The sequence below is a fragment of the Lutjanus erythropterus genome, chromosome 4 (assembly GCF_056507025.1).
Source record: "Lutjanus erythropterus isolate fLutEry1 chromosome 4, fLutEry1.hap2, whole genome shotgun sequence".
NCBI lineage: Eukaryota > Metazoa > Chordata > Actinopteri > Lutjaniformes > Lutjanidae > Lutjanus > Lutjanus erythropterus.
This window is the reverse complement of record NC_139320.1, coordinates 2,665,226-2,692,733: the sequence shown is the minus strand read 5'-3', so window position 1 is coordinate 2,692,733 and position 27,508 is coordinate 2,665,226. Positions and strand designations below refer to the sequence as shown.

The 27,508-nt window shown below is 39.8% G+C and overlaps 1 protein-coding gene across 2 annotated transcripts; it reads right to left on the bottom strand.

The window, feature by feature from the left end:
- Positions 1–1,999: 1,999 nt before the first annotated feature.
- Positions 2,000–23,653, bottom strand: LOC146327356 (Na(+)/H(+) exchange regulatory cofactor NHE-RF3-like). 2 transcript variants are annotated; one of them, XM_084716769.1, is made up of 11 exons: positions 23,560–23,653; positions 20,092–20,119; positions 17,002–17,063; positions 16,682–16,893; positions 13,786–13,857; positions 9,547–9,679; positions 7,562–7,698; positions 7,252–7,459; positions 4,691–4,887; positions 4,468–4,617; positions 2,000–2,432 (listed from the first exon to the last, which is right to left on the bottom strand). In XM_084716769.1, the coding sequence occupies exons 1-11, from the start codon at positions 23,573–23,575 to the stop codon at positions 2,403–2,405; spliced, it is 1,245 nt and encodes a 414-aa protein (XP_084572895.1). In that variant the 5' UTR covers positions 23,576–23,653; the 3' UTR covers positions 2,000–2,402. The 2 variants fall into 2 exon arrangements, with proteins under 2 accessions (XP_084572895.1, XP_084572894.1); XM_084716768.1 differs by having other exon boundaries at positions 2,000–2,435; positions 23,560–23,652.
- Between the last annotated feature and the right edge of the window lie 3,855 nt (positions 23,654–27,508).

Below are 27,508 nucleotides of genomic sequence, written 5' to 3'. Positions count from 1 at the left end.
AATATGAAAACAGCAGACACTTAATAACCACTGTGTCCATGAGTGTCCCCTGGAAATGTCCATGATCTTGTCAGATCTTTCATTTGCTTGTGTTTCTTGGTGCGACCTGTGGATGGTCAAATTTCTTCATTTTCTTGTGTTTAATTTTTGTTGTCAAAAAGTTACAGGTGTTTTCACCTTGCAGTGCACTGAGCTCTCTGTCATGTCACCCAAAAGTCTGAAATGACCTGGAAATAACTTCAGTTCTCTGACTCCCTCTGACACACTTTGCCGTTGACTTTTCCTGATGAGGATCATAATTTGATTTGCCACGTTGCCATAGTTTAACATGATGATAATCCACTTCAGCCCATTATGTAAAATAACTGCACAGTGACGCCATGCGTTATTGATCAGATTATCATGTACCCATTCAACCAGGACTATTGTGAGGAATGAGATCACAGAAAAGAGCCCTGCTGTGGGTCTATTGGAGACTGAATGGGAATTCTCTCAGGAATGAGCAGCCAGCAGTGGTGCCAGCCGTCACTCTCCCTCCCCATCGCCTGTATGAACTCTTTGTGTAGATATAGTAGTTTCCTATGTTTTCTTTTGTGTTGGAATGAAGTACTTGAATCAAATGATGCTCATTTTGGAAAATTGTAGAGTAATAACTGACAAATTTATGTGAGAGACTAACCACGACTCAGCAACTACTGAAATATTTGGATTCCTATAATTTGCTGTCCTAAACAATGTTTGTATATTTGATGTTTTAATCAGATGCATTGTAATTTGAATAAAACTTGCAGTATATACAGTACCTAGATGTATCTATTAAACTCTGCGTTCAAGCACTGTAAATCAAAGTTAAAGACTAGCTATCCAGTTGACGGTTGTCATTTTGGAAAGTGTGAGGTCGACTCAAAAGGTTCCATCTGGAAAATAATGGTGAAAACATTAAATGTGACATTTAAAGAATGCCAAACCTTGTTGTCCATACTTCTGTTTCAGGATTCAAAGACTGAAGACAGCCTCTCACACCATCAGACCACATTAACACAGCAGCCACACTTCAGACCATGTTTTTACTAAAAAGTCTAAACCCCAAAGATGATATGTTGTCTCATATCAGTCTGAGGGTCTGTGGGATTCACCCTGACATCCTCACTTTTCAACACCCCCATGTGTGTATACATACACTATATACTTTTTATATAGAATGTACACTTCATTATCCCCACATCTTGTGTAATATGAGTAACTTAGATTTATACAGCAGTGTATTTCTGCCTTGCCTGAAAAATAAAAATGGATCAGTATCATTTAAGAACATGAAAAGTGTATTGCTTTAAGAAGATGTTTTCATGTTATAACAATATATTCACATGAAACCTGTCATGTTTGACAGTAACTTACAGGTACATTATTACATTGTTGTAACACACATTTCACATGATAACTTGTGATAACTTGGGAAAAGGTTTTTGTTATAACCTGATAAGTTTATATGTTGTAATAATGTGAAAATATCTTGTTGTAATGTGATAATGTATTTCTGCAATAATGTCACATTAAAACAATATTTTATCATGTTATAACTTGAAACATTTCACACTAACAAGATAAATAGCACGCTGTTATTAGGAAGAAAAGTTTCTCGTAATGATGCGATGTTTGTGTGTTGTAGTAAAATGAAAATATCTTGTTAGAATGTGAAACTTTTTGTGATAACTTTGTTATAAGTATTTTAACTTAAAATATTTATAACAAAGTTATCACAAACTTAAAAATTTTAAGTTAATATGGTGTAACATGAAAATATATTGTTATAATGACAAAATCCTCTAAAATGTTCACATGTTAAGGTGATACTGATTTGATTTTGCTGTACATTTACACTAATAAATGATAGCAGATCAATCATGGATCAGTTCCACCCCAAAATAAATAGAACACACACTTTATACTCTGCTTTCAGATACAGAACAAAAAATTTACATGCATATATACACAAAAAGAATCATCACAAAAATATTTAATATGAATGAATAGTAAAGTACAGAGTATGTTCACGTTACAAACATATTTAAAATGCACATTTCTCTATATAGAACTTTGATGGAGATATTTCACAGCTTATATCTTACACTATATAAGAATTTTCACACAAAATACTAACCAGTGTTTATAATTGACAGAAAAATATGAATCAGACTGTAGAGTTCGAGATCACGGGGTTAAAACGGCAGGTCATGTGATGTCATTACAGATTTGGAGGACAGTCCTGTGTTAAAACACAGGAGACAGTGACACAGTGGTGATTTAAAAAACAAACGGGCTTTATCTACAGCTTCAGTCTGCTGTCAAATCATTTGTTTCTTTAGACCCGAGCTCCTCGTTTTTCTCTCTTCATCCATCCATCACAAGAAAGCATCATCTGTTCTCTCTGACTGCTGAAAAACAAAGCCAGGTAAAAATGTTCATTCAGTCAGAAAAACACTCTAATGTCACTTTCACATACCTTTGTTCTCCTCTCACATGTACATATTCACACTGCTTTATAAACTCTCAGTTCTCAGTCATTCTCAGTGCTCAGACATGTTCACTCAACAAAAATATCAAGACATCACTGGTTTTGGTCCCATTTCTCATGAGGTGGAGTCAAAGATTTCAGACTTCTTCTGTGCACACAAAAGGTTTATTCCTCTCAAATTTTGTTCACAAACGTGTTAAAATCTGTGTTAATGAGCACTTTTCTGTCAAGATCAGAGGTGGCACACATTCTTTACTCAAGAAGAGGTACAGATAAATGTGTAAAAAAAGTGGAAGTACTGGTTCAACTTATTTACTGCAGTAAAAGTGAAGAAGTACAGGCTCTGAAATGTAAGTCTCCCTCTGTAGGACATTTATACTTGGATTTCTGTGCAAAGCTAACTGAACCTCGCCTTCTTTCCGTGGTCCAGTCTCCCTCTCACTCTGTGTTGTCTTGTTACGTCCTTTATGACATTTCCATCTTGTGACGCCTTATATTTTCATGTCATAGTGTCTTTATGTCACTTTCATCTTGTTACATCATTTTTTTGTCATGTTATGTCTTGTCATGTTTTTGTCTTGTTACATCTTTTACAACTTTTACGTTGTTTTCATTTTGTTACATCTTGTCTTTTATGTCATTTTCATCGTTTCATCTTCTACATCGTGTTCATCTCGTTACATCTTATGTTGTTTTGTGTTCTTTGTGTCGTTTTCATCTTCTTAAGTCTTTTATTTGTCTTGCTAGATGTTTTACATTGTTTTTGTCTTGTTTTTGTGTCTTTATATCTCATTTAGTTGTTTTTGTCATGTTACATACTTCACATCATTTTTTATGTTGGTTTTGTCTTTTTACAGCTTGTTGTCTTCTACAACATTATTGTTTGTCTTAATGTTGTTTTTGCCTAATGCCTTGTTATTATTTTTGTCTTGATCCATATTTTTCATCTGAATGTTGGAAGGCAGCACGCAATGAAGCAAAATGAAATAATCAGTAATTCCCCTCAAATGCCTTAACACTACAGTAACAAGTCTGTTTTGAAAAGGTAAGGAGTAGAACGTACAGATAACTGTGTCCAAATGAAGAGAGGAAAAGAAGAAAGTTGTAAGAAAAATAAATACTCAGGGAAAGTACAGACACCAGAAAACTCTACTGATGTAGAGTAATGAAGTATTTGTACTTGGTTACTTCCCACACACGTGTGCTTGGACTGGTCCCAATAAAAGGACACTCTAATGTGACATTTAATCTTGAAACAACACATTTACTGGGCACTGAACTATGGCTATTTCAGGAGAACAAAGTCATGACCCACCCTACTCAGCCTCTGATTGGCTTACCCTGATATTTGTTTCCCTAACCCTATCCAATCACTCTTCATGCCAAACTTGACCAACCCAACTAACCAAGGCAACAAGTACCAACCCAGAGTGTGGGTACAGTATTTGACGACCTGGGAATGAGCTGCACCCTGATGAAAACTTTTACATTCCATGAGTCTTATCTAACCCACTGATGGGGATCTAAGAAAGACTTTGTATACAGGTTCCACTTACAATCCTCTTGTCTTCCGAGGGTTCTACAAAGAGCCATATTGTGTTCTACAGATGAGGTAGAAGAACAGATGTAAACCAAATTGATTAAGAGGTTTTCATATACATCTACATTTAAAAATACCATTCAAAACATTTGAATATTTGAGGATGAAGACTCATGCTTTCAACAATCCTTAACAAGTCTTTCTTCCAAAAAGGGTTCTTGATGGAACCCAAGAACCTTTGATATACCATCTCATCAAGAATGGGTTCTTCAGACGCAAATTGTTCTGGGTAGAGCCTCAGCCCTATTTTCTAAGAGTGTACAGTTCTACATGTGTGGCCCCTGACTGTGAGCAGACACAGTACTGCTGCTGGGTCACAGTACAGAGGATGTAAAGAATAGCAGGATCGTACCTGTATCTCCTGCATTGTGGGATATGTCAGATGTCCATTCCCATTTCTCCAGGGAGTTTCTCTCTGGTTCTTGTTGGAGTGGGAGACAGTCTGCTGTCTGCCATCGTGTGGGGTACACGGGTCATGGAACAGCAGGGGAGAGATGCCCAACTGCAGGAGAACAGCAGACGGTGGTTAAAGGCAGGTCTTGATACAGTGTCCACATTAATGTGTCTGATCATACCTCTCTGTAAAAGTCTCTTCCTGGTATGGATATAGTGATGAGAGTAACTTTATCACCACTCCGTCTGATCCTTTTCACAATGTCCTCATGCTCCATAGACTCCACAGGTTCCCCGTTGACCGCCAGCAGTAGGTCTCCGTCCTCCATCCCCACCCCCTCAGCAGGACTTCCTGCATCCACCTCCCGCAGCACGTGAACTGGTTCAGAGACATGGTCACAGAGACTTTGAATCAACTACTGCGAGAAAGGTACCAACATGCTTTTGAGGAGAGTGTCATGTAAATGGGGTTGGACCAGCACAGGTTTTATAGGTGCAGAGCCTGTCAACAGCATTTAGACAGTGGTTCTCAAACTTTTTCTGGTGTGGGCCTGTTCAAAAGGTGAAAAAGGTTCATCCCTCCAGCTCCAGGCGAATAATAAAAATTTTGTGAAATTGAGGGCAGCACGATGGTTTCACTCACTGACATATATTACAAATGGACCACATGACAGCTCCCCAAAAGTGAAGCCATAGCATCTGAATTGCCCCCTGGTGGCAGAGTGGAGTAGAGGTCATAAACTCTGCCTCTTCAGTGTTAATAGACAGAACATGGGGCAAACTAAAACATCAACATACATGTTAAATACACAAACAAATATTTTGTTACTGTACTTAAAGGGGCAATATGTAGCCAAAAGTACTGCAGTCGAAATAGTGACTTGGATCCATAGACTGTATATTAAATAGGTTGTAATCCTGTTTTAAAGAGAGGTGTTTCTCTCACAAGTCCACTGCTCTGAAATAACACACTCTGGATGATGAGTTAAGTGGCTGCCTGTCTCACTGCTGCCAAACTCCATTAACATTTTGCTTAACTATACTTGTGTCCCCTATACTATAAACATCTAAATGATTTCTTACGCCTCATAAACAGACAGTTGCTCATTTGGTGAAAATTTAGCATTAATTTGAACTCTGATTAATGTGAAACAGACATACAAAACAGTAATTCTGGTCCAGGAAGGAAATGTCAAAGGGGGACACCACAGCTGCAGCATTCATGTCAGGTGAAGTGAGTTTTTCAACTTAACATGTTTCCTTGATCTCTGATGACACGTATATTACAGATTTCTCCTTTAAACTGAGTTTTCAGATATCAGGTATTTTTCTGACATGTTTACTTACACCACCTTCCCTAGTCAGATGTCTCTCCACAGTGCTTGGTGCTGGAGAAAGCTTCAGCTTCATCAATGCACATTCTGCAATCAGGGTGAAAAAAACCCCCACTCTGCCTGGATTTCTTTAAACCTGTCATAAATGTCTTGGGTGGTGCTAAGCCCAGGACACAGCAATGGAGCTCCTGAAACACATTATCGTCATTATTATTTATTCATTTATTTTGCATTATTGTGCACTTGCTTCCCAACATCAAGACCGATTTCAGCTTAAATGGATGGAACAAATAACACATAGAAAAGATGATTCATTGATGTATCCGTCAGTGCATATTGTGCATAACAGATGAAAATGATCCAACAAGACAAAAAAACTGATGGAGATAGAGACTCCGGCATGGAAAAAAGGTTCAGTGAGCTTGGCACAGAGACACCCACTACAAATGTCCTTCAGATGGAAACTATGTAGACTTTTAAACTTTGAGTAGTTAAGTTTGAGTAGTTGTGAATCTTTTCCCAGCATTTGTCCTCACTATCTTTGTCTAATCTAAACTGTTCTCTTATATCAGGTTCACACTGATTTTATAAAATGGTAAGCTGGCTCTATGAAGTGAGGGTGTATGTGTCTGTGTATTGTCATGTGTCCGTCAGTGTAACCGCATGTTCGTGGCGGGTGACCTGCAAAAACATTGTGCAATGGGTAAAAAATATATTTAACTAAATTCATGATATCAGTAGCTTGGCTGCTTGTAAAAAGTTTACTTTGTTGCTGACTCAAGATTAGCAGGCTGGATCCTGGACTTCCTCTCCAACAGAACCCAGAGGGTGAGGGTGAATGAGTGCATGTCAGGAGAACTATCCTCACCCACAGGTTCTCTCCAGGGGTGTGTTCTCTCTCCACTCCTTTATATTCTGTATACAGATGATTGTTGGAGCCAGTTTGAGAACAGATATATTTTAAAGTTTGACGATGACTCTGTTATAGTCAGTCTTCTCCACAATGATGAATCAAGTCATGGTCCTGTGGTTGATTACTTTTTAAACTGGTGCAAAAACTCATTTCTTCAACTCAATGTATCAAAAACGAAAGACGTGCATAGATTTCAGACGCAGTCCTCTACCGCTCAGACCATCATCACTGAGGGTCAAGAGGTGGAAGCTGTTGTCACCTATAAATACCTTGGTTCAGTCACTGACAGCAAGCTCACTTTTGACTTTGATATTGAAATGGTGTGTATGAGAGGTCAACAACAGCTCTTCTGTCTGCAGAAACTTGCTAAGTTTCATGTAGACAGGTCACTGATGACTCTCTACTACAGATCATATATTGAATCAATATTGGTGGGTAACAGGTTGGTTCTAGTTCTCAGAGTTGCTGGACTCTGCCTCAGTGTATCTCTGCATACCTATCCGTCGAGAGCCCGCCAGCTTCTCCTGTCTCAGCAGGAAGCCGTATCCGTCAGGTCCTTTAACCAGATGCATGGTCTTGGCAGTGTGTGGGAGGCCACGACACTCTGCCACCACAGGCAGGACGGGCATCTTCCTCCTCACGTAGCAACACTCACTGTCACTGTCGATGACGAGCACCGTCACTGAGTCCCTGCTCTTCTTCACCTGTCAGCCAAACACAGCGCAGGAGTCACACACGTTCAGTCTGACAAACCACACAGATCTGACTGAGGACAGGGGAGGATGGAGTGTGTGTGTGAGTCTTACAGTTCTGCTGAGGACAGAGTGTGTGAGTGTTGACACCATGACACCGTTGATCCAGATCAGTCTGTCTCCAGTGCAGACACCTGCTCTCTCTGCTGGACTGTCAGTCACTGTGCTCACCACGTACTGGCCCTTCTGACCTGTGACACATCTGTACTGTTATCTCAGTCATTATCATCAGGGTGGTGTGGTATAAAACTGCTGTACTTTGGAACAAGATTAACTTTCTCAGCAGTTAATAAATGATTTGGCACTTAATCTCTCTGTAGGGGTGGAACAATGCAGGCAGTTTTTCTACTGCAAAACACAAGGTTCTTTTAGGAATGATTCAGCATTTTGGGAGCTCCTACTGTTGTCTTTCTGAGAGTGAGATGAGAAAATGCATCAATCTCACAGAGGTGTGGACTCCAGTCACACTTCAGGCTTAATTTAAGACTTTCAACTTGACTTGGGCTCAAACATCAATAACTTGAATTGAATTTAAGCCTTTTGATTTGAAAATACTTGATACCTTCCCCCAAGGCCAAAGTCTGTTATTTAAAAAGTGTGATTCCACCAATCATTTACGCTATACTTTCTCAGGTCTCCCTAAAAACTTGGTATTACGCTCACATGGTTTTGCATTGCGTAGTAATTCACAATTCAGCGAGCTCATGTGCAAGTGATGTGACAGTCTCAGCCTGTGCTCTGAGTACACAAAAAGGTTGGACTGAGTGTGAAAGTAAAGGCTAGTTTTATTTCCAAAGCCCAAAGTCCTCAGATGTAAGAAGCTCAAATCAGAGAATTTTGACTTTTTTTATTTAAAAAAATGACTCAAACTGATTAATCAATTATCAGAACAGTTGCAGATTAATTTAATAATTGATTAATAATCTATTAATAATCAGTTAATCAATTAATTGTTATAGCTCATGAGATGAGATCAGTTTATTTGGTGTCTGTGAGCCTTGTAAGCAAGGCTACGTAAGCAAGATACTACACTGATATCTGAACACAGACCCCACATCTTAGTGTATTGTTGTTGTTGGACATAATTTAGTCCATTTTGTCAAAATATATTAACACTATCTAGTTCTAGTTCAGTTAACACAAATATCAAATCAACTGTATCAATCAATGAGGGGACACAAGTATTGTGTGTCTTGTATTGTATTTGTCTCTACACCCTCTGATTTAGTTAGATTTTCCATTATAATGTTATGATGGTCAGTGTAAGAATTTATCTTCAGTCAGGTGAAAGTCATTAAAAATCAGGGCAGGGCATGGAGCCAAAAAAGTGTATCTTTGCAAAATTCCTCTCTGTCTGAAGCTACAATCAGATGTGAGGTATCTTATAGGAAGTATCAGGTTAATAAACAACTTTTTAGGTTATTGTTTTGTTAGTTTGTCCAGAAAGTGATGAGGCGACCCAAGGTGAATGGACAACAACATCAGGCACACAACATTCTGTGTGACGCAGCACGTAAGGCTCTGCCCCGGGCGCAAGAACTATGTTTTTTTATGGAGTAGTGGTACTTAGCCAACATTAGCTTACCAGCTAAGTAACTTTGTAAATCACTGGTGCTGGATAATCACTGTTAAGTTAGGACTTGTTCAGGACTCAAAACTCAAAGTTTAGGACCTGGAACTTGACTTGAGATTTCTTGACTTGGGACTTAAGTGTAAAGACTTGGAAACCGATGACTTGGCCTCACCTCTGTAATCTCATGCCTGTGTGTTGAGTACAGGGCTGGTATGGTTAGCATAGTTTAGCATAAAGACAAGAAGCAGGGGGAAACAGCTAGCCTGGCTCTGTCCAAAGTTCAAAACTGACCTAAACAAATGTCTGCAGAGTTGAATCATTAATGTTCTGTGGATCATCACAACATCTACTGTTTGGCTTGCTTGCGAATTAGTTAAAACCTACAGGATGTGTGTGTGTTGTCCTCAGAGCAGCTGTAAATGAGTAGTTACCACTCTGTCAAACAGTGACGGTGGTGTGCTGGTACCTTGCACTGGGATGATGGACATTCCCAGGCCATGCTCTGGGTCTCTGCTGATGTGACACACTCTGGGTCTGGACCAGCTGTCCCCTTTGGAGGCCTTGGCTAGCATCTGCAAGTCCACACCAAGAGACACTGCCTGGAGAGGAGAGACATCAGCAGGACTCAACTCATGGAGGCATGAATCAGAGGAACTGAATCACAGTAACTCACAATAGTCATATTTAAGTGTTGAAGTGTTAACTGAATTTAGGTTGAATAATTAATTACAAGTTTTATTTGAGTTTTGTGAAACAAGTTGAGTTGAACGTGAACGTGAGGGCTCGACTTCAATAAGCTTCAGAAATTAAGTTGAAGTATGAAAGCACATTTCTGCCAGTGAAAAAAATCCCTATGATAACTCATAATTATAAGATAAATGAAAAATAGAGATTATAAGATAAAAAAGTCATAACTATGAAATAAAAAGTCAAATTTATGAGATAAAAAGTCATAATTATATAATAATAATAATTTCGACTTCTTATTTCTGAATCATGACCTTCTATCATAATTAGATAAAAATAAAAATGTCATGATTATTACTCCATCTCATAATTTCAAATTTTTATCCCATACTTTTTTCTTTTTCTTTTTCTTTTTTTTTTTTTACTGGAGGAAATGGGCTTCCATGAGAAGCCTGTTTTGTGTGGACTACAATCAACTTTATGTTATGAATGGTTTGGGGTTTACAGTTTGCTGAATGCAAATACAGGTACAATAAACAAAAGAGTGATGCTGAGATTGAAAAGTGAAGGTGTGTTATTCCTTTGTGTGGCATGTCACTGAGCCAGGTCCACCAGACAACCAAACAACAACAACAACAAAAAAATATAAATAAATAAATAAATAAATAAATAAAGTAAAATCCAGAACACCCCTCCTTGAACTGCCACCTTATCATGGTGGAGGGGTTTGAGAACCTGAATGATCTTAGGAGCTATGTTGTCGCGGGCTAATTGCCCCTGGTAGGGTCTCACAAGACAAACAGGTCCTAGGTGACAGATCAGACTAAGAGTGGTTCCAATGCCCCCAATGAGTGGTGAAAGATCAGGGTCATTTACGTTGCCCGGATTGTCATTACTGGGGCCCCACCCTGGAGCCAGGCCTGGGGTTGGGGCTCACAGGCGAGCGCCTGGTGGCCGGGTCTTTGCCCACGGGACCCGGTCGGGTCCAGCCCGAATGAGCAACATGGGCCCGCCTTCCCATAGGCCCATCACCCGCGGGAGAGTTCAGAAGGGCCCGATGCAGTGTGGTTTGGGTGGCAGTCGTGGGTGTGGGCCTCAACGACCCAATCCCAGGACATGGAATTTCACAGTGGGGACATGGAATGTCACCTCGCTCAGGGGGAAGGAGCCTGAGCTAGTGTGGGAGCTCCTTGAGAGAGACTGGACTCTTTTCTACTCTGGAGTTGCCCACGGTGAGAGGTGGTGGGCTGATGTGGGCTTGCTTATAGCCCCCCAGCTCAGCCACCATGTGTTGGAGTTTTCCCCGGTGAACAAGAGGGTCATCACCCTGCGCCTTTGGGTTGGGGATAGGTGCCTCACTGTTATTTCGGCCTATGGGCTTAACGGCAGTGCAGAGTACCCGGCTTTCTTGGAGACCTTGGGAGGGGTGCTGGAAAGTGCTCTGACTGGGGACTCTGTTGTTCAGCTGGGGGACATCAACGGCCACGTGGGTGGCGACAGCGTTACCTGGAGGGGCGTGATTGGGAGGAATGGTACCCCCAATCTGAACCCGAGTGGTGTTCTGTTATTGGACTTCTGTGCTAGTAACAGTTTGTCCATAACGAACACCATGTTCAAGCATAAGGGTGTCCATCAGAGCACGTGGCACGAGCGCTAGGTTGGAGGTCAACAATCGACTTTGTAGTTGTGTCAACTGACCTTCGGCCATATGTCTTGAAAAATCGGGTGAAGAGAGGGGCTGAGCTGTCAACTGATCACCACCTGGTGGTGAGTTGGATCCGCTGGCAGAGGAGGAAGCTGGACAAACTTGGCAGGCCCAAACGTATTGTGAGGGTGTGTTGGGAATGTCTGGTGGAACCCTCTGTCAGAGGGGTCATCAACTCTCACCTCCGGGAGAGCTTTAACCAGGTCCCGGGGGAGGTTGGAGACATTGAGTCTGAATGGACTATGTTCTCCACCTCCATTGTTGACGCGGCCATTTGGAGCTGTGGCCGTAAGGTCTCTGGTGCCTGTTGCGGCAGCAATCCCCGAACCCAGTGGTGGACACTGGAGGTAAGGGATGCTGTCATGCTGAAGAAGGAGTCTTATCAAGCTTGGTTGGCTTGTGGGACTCCTGAGGCAGCCGACAGGTACCGGCAGGCCAAGTGTGCTGCGGGGGTGGATGAGATCCGCCCTGAGTACCTCAAGTGTCTGGATGTTGTAGGGCTGTCTTGGTTGACACGCCTCTGCAATGTCGCGTGGCAGTTGGGGACAGTGCCTCTGGACTGGCAGACTGGGGTGGTGGTCCCTCTATTTAAGAAGGGGGACCGGAGGGTGTGCTCCAACAGGGGGATCACACTCCTCAGCCTCCCTGGTAAAATCTATTCCAGGGTGCTGGAGGGGAGAATTCAGCTGATAGTCGAACCTCGGTTCTAGGAGGAACAATGCGGTTTTCGTCCTGCTCGTGGAACACTGGACCAGCTCTGTACCCTCCGCAGGGTGCTTGAGGGTTCATGGGAGTTTGCCCAACCAGTCTACATGTGTTTTGTGGACTTGGCAAAGGCATTCAACCGTGTCCCTCATGGCATTCTGTGGGAGGTGCTTCAGGAGTTTGGAGTTTGGGGCCCTCTGCTAAGGGCCGTACGATCTCTGTATGACCGGAGCAGGAGCTTGGTTCACATTGCCGGCAGTAAGTCAGACCTGTTCCCGGTGCATGTTGGACTCCGGCAGGGCTGCCCTTCGTCACCGGTTCTGTTCATTATTTTTATGGACAGAATTTCTAGGCACAGCCAGGGGCCGGAGGGAGTCCGGTTTGGGGACCACAGGATCTCATCTCTGCTTTTTGTGGATGATGTTGTCCTGTTGGCTCCTTTGAACCAGGACCTTCAGCATGTACTGGGATGGTTTGCAGCTGAGTGCTGGGAAGAGAATCAGCACCTCCAAGCCATGGTTCTTTGGAAAAAGGTGGCTTGCTCCCTCCGGGTCGGAGGAGAGTTCCTGCCTCAAGTGGAGGAGTTCAAGTATCTTGGGGTCTTGTTTATAAGTGAGGGGAGGATGGAGCGTGAGATTGACAGACAGATCGGTGCGGTAGCAGCAGTAATGCAGTCGTTGCACTGGTCTGTCGTGGGAAAGAAGGAGCTGAGCCTTTCGGCTTTTCGGTCAATCTATGTTCCTACCCTCACCTACTGTCATGAACATTGGGTCATGACCGAAAGAACAAGATCTCGGATACAAGCGGCTGAAATGAGTTTCCTCCGCAGGGTGGCGGGGCGCTCCCTTAGAGATAGGGTGAAGAGCTCTGTCACCCGGGACGAGCTCGGAGTAGAGCTGCTGCTCCTCCACGTCGAGAGGAGTCAGCTGAGGTGGCTCGGGCATCTATATCGGATGCCTCCTGGGTGCCTCCCTGGGGAGGTGTTCTGGACATGCCCCACTGGGTGGAGGCCCTGGGGAAGATCCAGGACACGCTGGAGTGACTATGTCACTCAGCTGGCCTGGGAACACCTTGAGATCCTCCCGGAAGACCTGGAGGAAGTGTCCAGGGAGAGTGAAGTCTGGGCATCCCTGCTTAGACTGCTGCCCCCACGACCCGGCCCCATATGAGCGGAAGAAAATGGATGGATGGATGGAAAATCCAGAACACAGAAACTAAGACCAGTTTCTCAATCTAACGCAACATAATTCGGTACCACATAGTTCTTTGTCTTTTTATTTTTTCAGCCTCTATTTTCTAACGTATAATAAGAAGAAAAACACTGAATTCCATTTACATAGACTTTAAATATAACCACAATTATCAGTGACTATCAATGATGTGTTGAACCTTAAATGTCTGGTAGCTAAGCTATCAGGGCTAGCTCTAACTACATGTTAGCCCTTTACTTTTAGCATAATGAGTGTAGCCTGATAAACCTGACTGATTTATTTATTTATTTATTTATTTATTTATTTATTTTACCTCTAATGCTACCAAAATGGTTTGGGGTGGCCATTCTTGTAAAATTAGCCTAAATTATAATGTCATGTTATTCCTAATACTTACCTGCTCATACTCTTCTCTCCTCAGCACCAGCAGAAACAGGTGAAAGCCACATGACTGGATCTTCCTCACCACCTGTCAGATCATTACACAGATGCACAAAGGATTCAGTGAACAGGGTTTTGAGGACAACACATTTGAGGACATCATCTTGGACATTTTCTGACATTTCATTGACTAAACAACTATTCCATTAATTGAGAAAATAAGCAAAAGATTAAATGATGATGAAAATAATCATTAGTCACATCCCTAAAAACACTATATTAGGTGTAACAATTTTACTATATATTATATATTGAGATAATCAGAAAGTAAGATAAAGTAATCAAGATACATTACTTCAATATTATAATACAACAGGTAATAAGTAACTGTATCACAATACATTGGTTTGACATATTTTGCTTTTCTCCTTTAGATAAAGTTGAACCTCTTCTGTATTTCAAAAATTGTTAAGTGAATTTATTAAAGTGAAAGTGAATAATGGTTAATAATTTAATATTTTCAATTGCAACCATTTGATTTTCAAGCACCCAAATAATGATAAATAGAGAACTTTTGACATACAGAATTCTTTGACTTTCTGAAACTTGAGTTTGAATTTGACATAAAATCCCAAAATTTAGTGAAGACAGATGCCTTGAAATGATGAGTTTTTACAGTGAATAGCTGTGGACCAAAAGAGGAAAGTGAAGAGGTTGGAGGATGAGATCTCAGTGATGATAGAGACCAGAAAACAGATTATTCATTCAACTATTCCATTAATTGAGGAAATAAGCGAAAGATTAAATGATGATGAAAATAATCATTAGTCACAGCCCTAAAAACACTATATTAGGCGTAACAATTTTACTATATTATATATTGAGATAATCAGAAAGTAACATAAAGTAATCAAGATACATTACTTCAATATTATAATACAACAGGTAATAAGTAACTGTATCACATTACATTTTTAAAGTAATCCTCCAAATGCTGTCAGTGAATTAACTGAAGTTCCATGACTAGTGTCCCAAACACCTGGTTCCTTTAGTATTTATGTCCATCCTGAACACAGGAGGTCATGTTGTGAACCTGTGAGCATCAGACAACAATCTGTCGTCCTCTCTCAGCCCTCACAGGTGATCAGGATTAAGCTCAGGTTAAGATAAGGAGACGAGGGCACATTCAGGCCAAACCCTTTACACCAATCCACTCTGTTTATATTTCATCAAACTGTAAGGGAAAGCAGTGATGAACCAATGATCAGTGGTGTTTCTCTGTCTGTCACCACCCAGCTGACCACACACAACACAGGGTTATCAGTTACACTCCGTTTACATAATATGGGATGGGTGGTAGAGATAGGAGGAAAGAGTCCAATGTTTGCAACTTGAAAACATTAACATCATCAGTGATTACAGAGTAGGTTGTATGGAGATAGACAGGAAAACAACATAAATTTTACTGTGAATGCTGTTTATTAAATGGAAGATTCTGTGAACAAAAACAACTATATGAAAATACTGTTAATCGATTACAGTTCAGAATTCAACACCACCACCCCTCTAGTCTGATCACAACCATTCTTCAGAATTCATCAGAAATTCTTTAAAACTTATAAAGAAATATATATATATATATATATATATATATATATATATATATATATATATATATATATATATGTATACCACTCCTATTACAACTTTCTGGTGAACATTTATCCTTGAAGGATTTGTATATGTGAAATTTGTGTAATTAATTAAACATTTTGTCAACTCTGTGAGAGATTACTACATTATCATGCCATTATCAGTCCCTGCTTAATCCCACCAAGAACCAGTCAAAGATTGCAAAAAACCAACCAAACAAAAAACAGTCCTTAAATTCATCACTGTGACAGGATGACACCTGTGCAGATAGAGACTCCACGCTGCAGCCTAACCCTGACCTGAGAGGTAGCAATGTACTGCAAGGTATCGTGTGTCCCAGAAATTCAGAGCAAGAAGAGGACATTTCCCGCTAAGTAGTTGGACTTGACACATATGGAGACACTGGTTCAATCACAAACCCACACACTCCTACTCAGTTTGCGTGTTCACGTGGAGTGTCTACCACATTGAATATTGTCCCAAACCCGTCAGCCAGAAGGCCAAGTCGGTTATAAATCCCTCCAATGGTGAGTCTGCATTGATGCAGGATCACAAACCACACTCCTCTCAGGTGTAGCGTGTGTTTTGTGTCTGGGATGGAGGAAACGCCATGAAAGTTAGTTCCATGTAAGGTGCGGTTATTTCCAAAGATCATTAAGAAGTTACTTTACCTCAAACAGCCTTTTGACAGACTTTTTTCATTCACATGTGGAAATGAGATGATGAATTTATTTATTTAATTTATAATTTTTCCTCTCACAAGCTCATTATGTCATGAATGTACTGAGTGTGTCATGTCATTGCCACTTACATCTTTGTCAGTGCTGTTTATAAGATTATTGTTTTAATATGTATTCAATTACAGTATCCATCATGATGAATGTTCCTGTTTGTGTGACAGAAAGGTGAGGGCTTCCAAAGCTTACTGGTGTATTTACACCCTCCCCCTTATTGAAGTGACCCTCTGCAGCTGTGAGTGTGACTCTACACCAAGTCACACTCATCATGGAGTGGCATAGGGGCTGGTTTGGGAAAGAGCCACTGAGGAGACGCCACACTGGCCTGCATCATATGTCACTGCCATATTAGACAGAGAAGGACTGACCTGTGAACAAATCTGTGAACAAATCTCTAAACCTAAATAACTGAACAGTAATATGCACAATTAATTTCATAGAAACCAGAACATGTTGTGACATCTTCCTCTGTGTGGACAGCAGATGGGTGGACTGGTTGTCTACTGAACTGTGGACACTAACCCTTGAGAAGTCCATGTCATGCACATATTCCTCGTTGACTTCCAGGACTCGGTCTCCGTCTCTGAGCCCGCTGAGCTCTGCAGGACTCCACGGCTCCACGTCTCTGATCTCGAAGCCCCGGCCGCTCTGGTCCACACGCAGGTAGAAGCCAAAGCTCTGTCCCTCCAGACGCTTCAGCTGGCACAGTCTGGGCACCAGGCTCTCATCAGGCTCTGCACACAGGGGTCAGTAAAAATCAGCAACACTGATGGGATGCTGGGAAATGAGTTTAAGACAGGAGTTTTGAAAGTGTCTGTGAAGGTGTGTGTATCAAAACTCACCAGGATCATCAGCGATGACCAGAGCTGGATTATCAATCCCTTCCTTTGGATTGAAGGTAAAACTGATGTGAAGAGAAATTAAAAATGGAGTCAGTATGAGAGAGTGGTACAGCAGGGAAACTTAAAGGGACAGTTCACCTCAAAAGCAAAAACACATATTTTCCCCCTAGTCTGTATTCTTTTGGTTTGAGTTGCAGAGTTTTGGAGATATCGCTGTAGACATGTCTGTCTTCTGTCTTCAATACAATGAGACTACATGGCACTCAGCTTGTGGTGCTCAAATCTGCAAAAAATACATTTAAAAAACTCAACAGCAATGCATCTTTCCAAAAATCATGACCCAGTCACTGAAGATAATCCACAGACCTTGTTTTGAACAGTTTCATGTAGGAACTACTTTCTTTATGCAGTAGAATCTACTGGAACTATGTTTGAATCTATTGGAAAGAAAGTAGTTCCTACATGAAACTGCTCACAGCAAGGTCTGTGGATTATGTTGAGTAAGCAGGTCATGATTTTTGGAAAGAGGCACTGGCTTTTAATTTTTAAAATGTACCATTTTAGTCATATTATATTGGAGAGAGGGCAGACATCTCTATGGGCAGTATCTACAAAACTTTGAAACTCACACAAAAATCTACATGGGTAAATAGCACTACAGTGAAGAGGAAAAGGAATATAAAATATGTACTTTTTATTTTGTTGTGAAGTGTCCCTTGAACATATAAAGTGGTATGCATCGTGTCTGTTTAAAACTTTTTAAAGGACCATACCAGTCTTTTGAAAGTTGTATTTAATTCTCGCTGCTGACCATTTCAGCAGAGATATTATCTACATATTAATGTTAATAACATTCATTCTACTATCTTCCAGATACTTGAACAGTATTTCAGAATAGCGCTGTCACAATATTACATTTTCACTGCACAATCATCGTGACCAATCATCATCATCCATCATCACCATATCTGTATAAAAATGAAAAAGAAAGGAAATGGGAATGATTGGATGATTCTGCACATCATGATGGAGGGGAGGAGACTGAAGTTGGCAGAGTTAGCAACTCACCAGTTTTTGATCATAAGTAATGTAATCATAGCAAATGTACATTAACAGCTGTCCATATTTACATATGAGTGAATTGCACTCTGTAACTAGGGACAAGAAATCACAAAAAATACCTATTCTATTGGTTGTCTGTTACTTTACACTTTATTTGTTTTGCTTGTCTTAAAGCTAACATAAACAACAAGTTAGCTTTAAGACAAGAAATACAACTATTTGGAAAGGAAACATGCATTATTAAATTACTTTGAATTATTTTAAAATGATGCTTGGCTTCAGGTGATCAGTTTATGTACACACTGACTCGGATCAACTTACCCCTAACCTGGGGCAAGTCGAACCCCAGAAGCACTTAATTTTTCAAAGTCATATTTTCAAGACCATTAATGCATGCAATGTCACTAATGCATTCTGAGGATTTCATTTGACATGAGACAACCTGAAATAAGGGTAAATGTTTTCACTGTCTCATTTTTCCTTGCCCAGCAGACAACATAAGTATAAATTACTCCACTCTCCCCTACATCATCTAGTTCAATCACTTTATTTTTCAAAACTTTCTGTAACAATAATGGTACCACAGCTGAAGGTGCAGATATTGTATATCAAAGGTACTGAGCTAATAAAAAAACATTTTCACATAACATTAATCAGACATTTTGCCAAATCATCTGATATCAACATTCTGCTGACAGAGTTGAAAAGATAGTAATGAATAATAATAACAATAACAGCACATGTTAGCAATCATTAACAGGTGAATAGTCCTGCACATGTGAGCTCACAGTTCAGCTTTTATCTGCGGTCTTCAGTGTTATCAAAGTTTATAACCGCGTGGCATGAACACAACACGCTGTCAACAGTTTTCACAAGGACTACGTCTTAGTTCCTATGGAAACTGTTGACAGTGTGTGAATCATCAAGACTATCAGAGACAGTGCTCCTGCACAGGAATGTTGGTGTTTAGTTTTGTTCATGTCATGTTTCACTGTTGTGCTGCACTGGAGGCAGAAACCTCAGAGACAGAGACAGATGTCTTAAATCCTGGATGAATCAAACCAGCACTGTCTGCATGGAAAGATACGAGATGGAAGTGAGAAAATAGCCCGTTCTTGTGAATTTGGAAATGAAAAGAAAATTACAAAAAATCTTATACCAGCACTCTGATTTGTTTTTTCTTTGTTTTGTTTTAAATATATGAATTAAGTGTAATTTCTGAAACGTTTTGGTTTGTTTAAATTTTTAAATTTCCAAACTTGGTCTGTGCCAGTTTTCTGGCATTCACAACTTCAAACAATTTAAAAAATGTGTGAAAACCCTAAAAAATCTAAAACTAACAACACCTGCTGATAACAGAGGTATAAATATGTGTTATTATAATCAACTATGTTTCAAAATAGATTTTTTATGAATGTGAATATGAATGTTGGTCCTTTAAACTTCATGTCCAACATGATTTAATCAGGCATATAAAGAGTTATCTATACCCTAAGGACCTCTTTCTCTTTTCCTGGTTTAATAAAGGCAGGGATGCCGCTAAAAAACTGGTAAACTTTCTATGTTAAGACAAATTCATTCAATAATATTTCTATCAGATGTGTCTCAACCATAACATCATCAACTCTGTAGTCATTCTGTGTATCTGATTAGTATTAAGAGAACTCTGAGACACATTTTGAACAGAACATTTTGACAACTCCGTAAGACATCAACTGAGATTTTCCATTTGATGGAGCTGATTTAATAAAAAATTAATCACTAGAAGATTGGCCTGTTACAAGATTTAATCATTTATCATTTAAAATATCTTTTCTAGAATAACTAAAGAATAAAACCCCCTCAAACTATGGTTTTGTCCTTATACTCAAGAACGAGTGAACCTCAGACCCTGCTACTACAACTACCCTGAAATATTTCAGATTTGTAGAAAATGGTCTAAAACATGTCTGCTTTAAAAAGCAGCAGATTTCTGGTTATTAGGAGGTATTAGTGCTAAGATAGTGGTGTGTCTATAGCTGAACTTACCGTGGAAATTCCATGTCATCCTGGCAGCCTGTGGGAGTGACAGTGACACAGTGAGATACACAGCTGGAGTCCTGCTCTGCCATCAGCACACACTCAGGTAAACACTCAAACAACAGTCCTCATGCCTTTATTCAAAATATATGATCAATGAACAACAACAACAACAACAACCATAAACAACTGGTGCCTGTGGCCCCTTCTTTTCTTCACAGGGCCCAGTCTGAGCAGCCCACAGTCACACAAGTAGTTCATTAAAAATGTGTTCAGATGAGAGTTACTGAATGACTCCTGAAGAAACAAAACAATGAATTTTGCATTGGGCTTACTGAGTAACTTGAGTATTTGTCAACCCGGGGCCAATTCTCCCATGTTGCTGTGTTTAAGTGACTCATTTTTGAAATCGGTCCAGTTCTAAGTTTTTTTTTTTTTGTTTTTTTTTTACCACTGTAAAGAAAAAAGTGTCTGACAGCATTATGGAGAGGATCCCTACAGAGACAGAGCTTTTTGTTAGAGAGTAAGATATGTTTTGTTTAATAAGAAATGGACAATTTATTGCTTTCACCAAACACCATTTACAGATACGGTAACTTTATCACTGTCATCTTTATTTAAACTGGACAAAAACAAAATAAAACTCACTAAAACATCTTCATTCATCTTTCCACTGTTCCAATAACAATCAGCTCTGGTCTGGTTGAAATAAACTCTTAATTCACAGAGTTAGATGTGAAAATATTGGGTGAGGAACAAGAGGGAGGTCAGATATCAGAGAAGCAGTGGGGAGAGACGACGTGTATAGCCAGAATATTTTCAGATTTCACATCTAACTCAGTGAATTGAGTTGATCTCAACCAAACCAGAGCTGGTGATTGTTGTAAGATGAGTCAAGACATTTTGGGTGACTTTTATTTTGTTTCTGTTGACTTGGAGTGAAAATGACAATGCCTGGGTGGCAGGATCCAGGCTGTAAGGAACCAAAGGGCTGCCAGTTCAAGTCCTGCATGGACCAAAGTACAGAGTGTGGACTGGTGTCAGTTCACCTCCTGGACACTGTCAAGGTGCCCTTGAGCAAAGCACCGAACCCCCAACTGTTCAAGGCGCCTGACTATATGTGTATACTATATGTATGCAGCCCCCTCACTCTGACACAACGGTGAAAGTAACTAATTACAAATACTCAAATTACTGTCATTAAGTAATTTATTTAGGTACTTGTACTTTAATGAGTAGATTTTCAAGTCTGTACTTCTACTTGTACTTAAGTATGCATTATTCTGTGTAATCTACTTAGTTACTTTAAAATCATAATTAAGTACTGAGTACTGAGTACAAGTTGAATTAATATCCAAACCTTTCATTTGCGTTTTTGTAGCCAATCGGGTTGTTTGATTGCAAATTAGCCAATGAAATCAATGACATAGGTTTGGAGTGAGGATGATAATGATTAATCATTAATCCATTAATCACCACTGAGAATTTGACCAAATAAATGGTACTAGTAATGGCAGTAATTGCAGGAAACTTAATCATTTAATCTAAGACTTATAATGAGAAAAAAATAACAAAAAACAGAAAATGAGAAGAAAAAAAAAGCATGTTTTGTGTCTGATGAATTATTGATGACAAACTGATTGTTAGCATTTTCAACTATTGGTAACAGAAACAGAAACCCCTATTGATAATGCATTAAACATCAACAGTTAAAAGTAACTAATACTGATATGAATATTTTGTACTTTTAATTATATGTAAGTAACACCAGTATTTTTACTTGTAATTGGATAATATTTTAGCAGTGTAACAGTACTCTTTCCACCACTGCTCTGACATCTTTCTGACGCATGTGTATGTCTTTCGGGCCTGTGTATGTATAAAAATGTCCAACAGAGTGAAAAATGTAATTTCCCCAGGGGGTTAGTAAAGTATGCCTTCTTCTTAAAATGTCACTTTTGTAACTGGAGTCTGGTGGGTTTGGTGATAGTGAAAATACAGCTGTTTGTGGTGAAACAAAACATATCTGACTCTTTAACAAAAATCTCTCTGTAGGAATCCTTTCCATAATGCTGTCACACACTTTACAATCTGAGCCTGTCAGTGACAAAAAGAGCAGTGGACACACTTTGACAGTTCACAGTTGCTCATAAGATGACACTGCAGCCTGTCTCACAGCTGACAGCTGCAGCGCTCTAACTCAATACTGGAACAGTTTCAAAAACTGGTGTCCTTATTAGTCAGGTAGACACAAAAACATGAGAAATGTTCTGCTTTTGACACCAAGACTCACAACTGGCTCAGTAAATATTAGCTGCTAGGGTCAACTCTGTGCTTTCATATTTAATTAAAATTTAAGATAATAGTATGAGATTAAAATATTGCCTCATTCAGTGCAAACTGAATGTAGAGGTTTTCTCCATTTGAGTAATGAGACAAAACAAGACGGCTTCACACAGAACTGGAGCTTTAAAGAGATCCTCACTGCTCTGATATCTCCTCCTCATTTAATAAATCACACAAACCAAAATGATCACTTCATCTCTGTCTCCTCCTGAGTCCACTCCCAAACCAGTCAGAACATCCAACACAAACACATATCTACACTCTGTGCTGACACTGTATTTTTCTTTCTTTATCTGCTCTCTATTAGCTGTTATCTTCACAGCTGAGACACTGAAGGGTTGCAGGGAGGAACTGAAGCATGTCTGTGATGTGGTGCTAATATTCAGTCCAACAGCACGACCTTAGGTGCGATATTACATTTATACAACAGTTTTACAAGCACTATTCATTAGTAACAACAGTATATATATAAAAATATATATTTTAGATTTTGGGGTGAACCGTCCCTTTTTATACTAAGAACACTCTCACTGGAGCTTCTAGATCACTAAACCACTGACCCTAAGCACAGATGGACCTGCAGCTGTACAGCTGTGCTCACAGCAGCACCTCAGCCTTCACTTATTCTGTATCAGTGGATCACTTTTCTTCCACAGCCAACACCTCTGTGTGAACATTTACACAAGAACCTGCAACACCAACACTGTAATAAAGGAAGTGGCTTCAGGATGATAGCCAAGATAACTGAGCTGAGGACAGTTTAGCCTGATTGTGTCCGCGTCAGCAGCTTTCTCACAGCACGTCTCCAGTCTAACAGTGTAAGAAATGTAACAGTCACAGTGAGTAATGAGACAAGGACTGTGCATGAACAATGTTTAACCAGGAAGAAAACAACTGCAGGCTGTGTGTGGTGTTCATCCAGAGCAGCCCTGCAACATAGCACCTGTACAACACAACACATCAGATAGGTCCTACATGAAAGTATGAGCAGAGCAGTCAGCACACAGAGACAGAGACTTACCTGCACATGGACACAAGTGAGTTCTGTCAACAGCACCGAGCAGCAGCTCATATTTGAATAGTCAAATCATAGAATCATTAGTTTTTGAAGCAGAGAGAGACAGAGCCTACCTGTGGAGGACCTCATGGAGTCCTGAGTGTGTCCTCGGAGCGTGCACCTGCTCACACTGTGGACGGACAAGGTCCACAAGACACACGCAATAAAAGACTCGTCGGGCAGGTGAGATGGTGACTCCTTCCTTCCTCCACAGCCTGGTGGGTTAAAGATTTACTCAGTGTGGAGAGAAGCTGAGCTGAGAGAGACACACTGTGATGGAACAACAACACTGCTACAGTGGAGCTGCTCCAGTCTCCGTCCACTGGTCAGCTGTCCTCAGACCAGCACCAGTCAACATGACTCAAACACTATTAGAGCTGTAGTCCAAAACTTGATAACAATATTACCCACAACAACAGCAGGCAGTGCTGAGCTCCAGTAAGAGCCAAACCGATCCACTCATCCTCTCCAACCCTTTAAAAGGCAATTCACCATAAAATCAAAAATACATATAGACCTCTGGCCTGCAGAGCCATCTAGATTTTCTGGTGTTTTTGGAGATATCAGCATCTCTCCAGTATAACTGGACCAGATGGCATTCAGCTTGTGGTGCTCAGAGCACCAAAAAATGCATTTAAAAAACTCCAGAAATCATGACCCTGTTACTCAAGATAATAGGAGTGTAGTAGAATTTACAATTTCTACTGAAAGAGAGTAGTTCCTACATGAAACTGTTCACCGCAAGATCTGTGGATTATCTTGAGTAACCAGATCATGACTTCTAGAAAGAGGCACTGCTGTTGAGTTTTTCAAATGTATTTTTTGGTGCTTTGAGCACCACAAGCTGCTCTAGTTTCATTATATTGGAGAGAAGGCAGACATCTCTACAGCTGAAATTTCCAAAACTCTGCAACTCACAGCAAAACTATCCAGGTAGTTTAGCAAGAGGAAAAATATGTCTTTTTGATTTTGGGGTGAGCTGTTCCTTTAAAGACAGGAGACATCAAACCAAACATGTCTTTGAAAGGCTTGTGATTCAGAGGAGAAAGAGACAGCATGGACTGTAAGGAACACCTTGACAGTAGAGTGTGTACTTTGACATGATGTGGAATGGGCACCTTGATAATAGAACAGTTTAGTGGGAATGTAGGAGCAAAATGCCACACAGAACCAAGGATGGCAGTTTAATAATTTGGTTGTATTTCTGTGGTTGAAACCAAAAACAAGTTCCAAAAAAAAAGATGAGACTGAAACTTCTACTGTGCAGGATGGATTGGCAATCTGGCAATTTTGGCAAATGCCAGATGGGCTGGACCACCCAGTGAGCTGCAAGGCCACCAACAGAAGAAAAAAAAAAAGAGAGAAAAATAAAATATAATAAATAAATAAATCAGCCCATCTGATTCGGGTGATGCACCGTCCTAATATTGTAAAGCCTCCCCTTCAAGTGGATTAAATATTCAAATGAAGTCAGGACAGAAGGAGTGGAGCTCAAGTTGAAAAACAAATAAAATGGATAAAGAACGGGAAAAAAGCACATGACTAGAGTGGAAAAGGTCAGGCAGTTTGGCCACAGTCGTGATGAACGCTCTCAGTTACAAGACATGTTGAAGTTTCACAAAGACAAACCTTTGCTGTTACCAAAGACATGAAGTTCTGTTACCTTTTTCTGACTGTTTGATCCAGAGAAAAGCAGCCGTTTTTTGGCATGACAGACACCTGCAGGAGGACTAAAAAAGAACTGAGGACTCCCAGGGCTGAATGCTATTTCTCTTCTGGAAGTTGAGAGCAAAGGAACCAGTACATTTGACTCTGATGATATTGTGGATGATTCCACACAAACAGAGCCACAAAAGAATGCACCGCAATTAACTACTGGTGTTAAAATAAAAGTACAAAATATTCTTCTCAAAAACTACTCAGAGTATTAGTTACTTTTTAACTGTTGATGTTTAAGGCATTAGTAAAATAGCAGCATTCAATCAAATAGTTTTTTGTTTCTCAAATTTTCTGTGTACCTCCTCCACCTCAAAGTTGTAGGCCTACTCAGGAGTGAATTATGATTTTAAATGTAGTGAAGTAGATTTCATACTGTGATGCACACTTAAGTAGGAGTAAAATTACAGACTTGAAAAACAAACAAACAAAACGTGTCAGTTTTTGGGGTTTATATAGTGTTGGGGGGACAATTCAATTCTACAAAGGTCTGAGTGTTTTCACGTTTTCAGCAACTATGCTCAAACATGTATAATATGTTTGGAAGAAAAAACAGTTTTTCCTTCACACAGACTTTGACCCTCCAGTATTCTGACTGACTGTCTGCATGCTATTTACCTGTACTGTCTACCCCTGACGAATAACTGGCTACTGTTCTGCTGTGATAGTGTTTTCTGTCTAATGTGAAATAACAGCATCTTACCAACAGAGGGCGCTCATTGTACATGTACTGCTAACAAACTGGTAACAGTACACACAGCAGCACACAGTGTGTCCACTACATTTTACCTGCTTAAAGAGTTGACACATTTATTCAGATTCAACATTAAAATACAGCAAAACTTTTACTACATTTGACAAAGACAATAACAGCAGTTCTGTACTGAGGATATTATATTTTTTACTGCACTGCTACTGCATTTATACTAGTTTTAATTACTAATTACAGACAGAGATTTGATCTGAAACAACTTGTAACTAATTCTAAGACATAAAACCATGTCTCACGTCTCTGCAACATTACTCTGGCCATCTCTTAGGAGGGTTCTATGATGTAGGTGCGTGTAAGGCCATGCAGGGCTTTGAATGTAACTAAGAATTTAAAATCAATTCCATGTCGAACTGTTACTAACTGCTGTGGAACCTCAGAGCAGCGGTTCCCAGCCTTATTCCTTGGAACCCCCCACTTCTGGTATCTAAGGAAAGCGGAGCCCTGCACAACTGGGCACACATGCACACACACCAAAAGGATATGTGACTCATTCCAAAGCTTTACTGTCCAAAATCAACAGAAATTAAGTGGTTCCATTCTGAGAACTTCTACTGTTACCAAATGTCTCTTTTCTAGTTTCTCTTCTCTGGTATTATTATTACGTGTTTTCTTTTAAAAACTCAGGACAAAAAATGTATCTTTTTGTGTACAGACTTTTGCGTAATTGTGAATGTAGTTAACAACTGCAAATGTAATTTTAATGACCTCAGAGCTGACAAAGTCTGCCAAGGGGGGCCTGGACCACAGGTTGGGAACCAATTCCTTGGAGAACCTTAGCAACCTTAACAAGCTCTGTACCTTCTTTTAAATCACTCCACAAACTTACTTTTATTATTAGAAGGCTTTTGTATAGTAAATCTAATGTTTTAAAATCACATGTATTTTATTGTTGTTTTTTTTAATTAACTTCAGTTTCACTGGGTCTTGTTTTATGGTGTTTGTTGTTTTATTGGTTTTATCTGAACTGAGTGTTCTGTAAAACACTCGAAGTGTTCAAACTGCAAATGTTTTAAAAGGTGATCTACAAATAAAGTTAATTTCTCTTACTTAACTACACTGTGTGATGCAGTTATGTGTGTCTTCAGTATGTTTGTGTTCATTCATTCACTAAATCAGTCCTTAAAATACAATTTAATTTAAATCCTTGTTTGTATTTATTACATAATTTGTCAGATTTCCAATTAGATCCAAACTGAAAAGGAGATGAATAATGGACTTGGACAGAGCCTTTATACACAAACCATAAATAATGGATTATGAAGTAATTGTTACCATCAACTTTGTCACCATTTTTGTCTCACCTTTTTCTTCAAAATTTGATTTATTTTTTGTTTTGTTTTGTTCAGTGCAGTTCTAAGTATACTTTTTTTTTTGCTCGTCTGTTGGTTCTGGTTTGTTTATTTGGATGTAAGAGGGTGGAGGAAAGCGATGAGGGACCCGTGGAAACTCATTATACTTTGTTATGATTGTATACTCACATAATGGTACTGGCTTATAGTACAACCTTTGGAAATAAAAAGATGTTGAAAAAAATA

What these genes read in the sequence shown, in the direction of transcription:
- LOC146327356 (XM_084716768.1), bottom strand. An exon ending in ACTCTGTCCTCAGCAGAACT is followed by an intron (nt 7,460 to 7,561) that starts GTAAGACTCACA and finishes TTTGGCTGACAG; the next exon opens with GTGAAGAAGAGCAGGGACTC. An exon ending in GGCGGGCTCTCGACGGATAG is followed by an intron (nt 4,888 to 7,251) that starts GTATGCAGAGAT and finishes TCTCTGAACCAG; the next exon opens with TTCACGTGCTGCGGGAGGTG.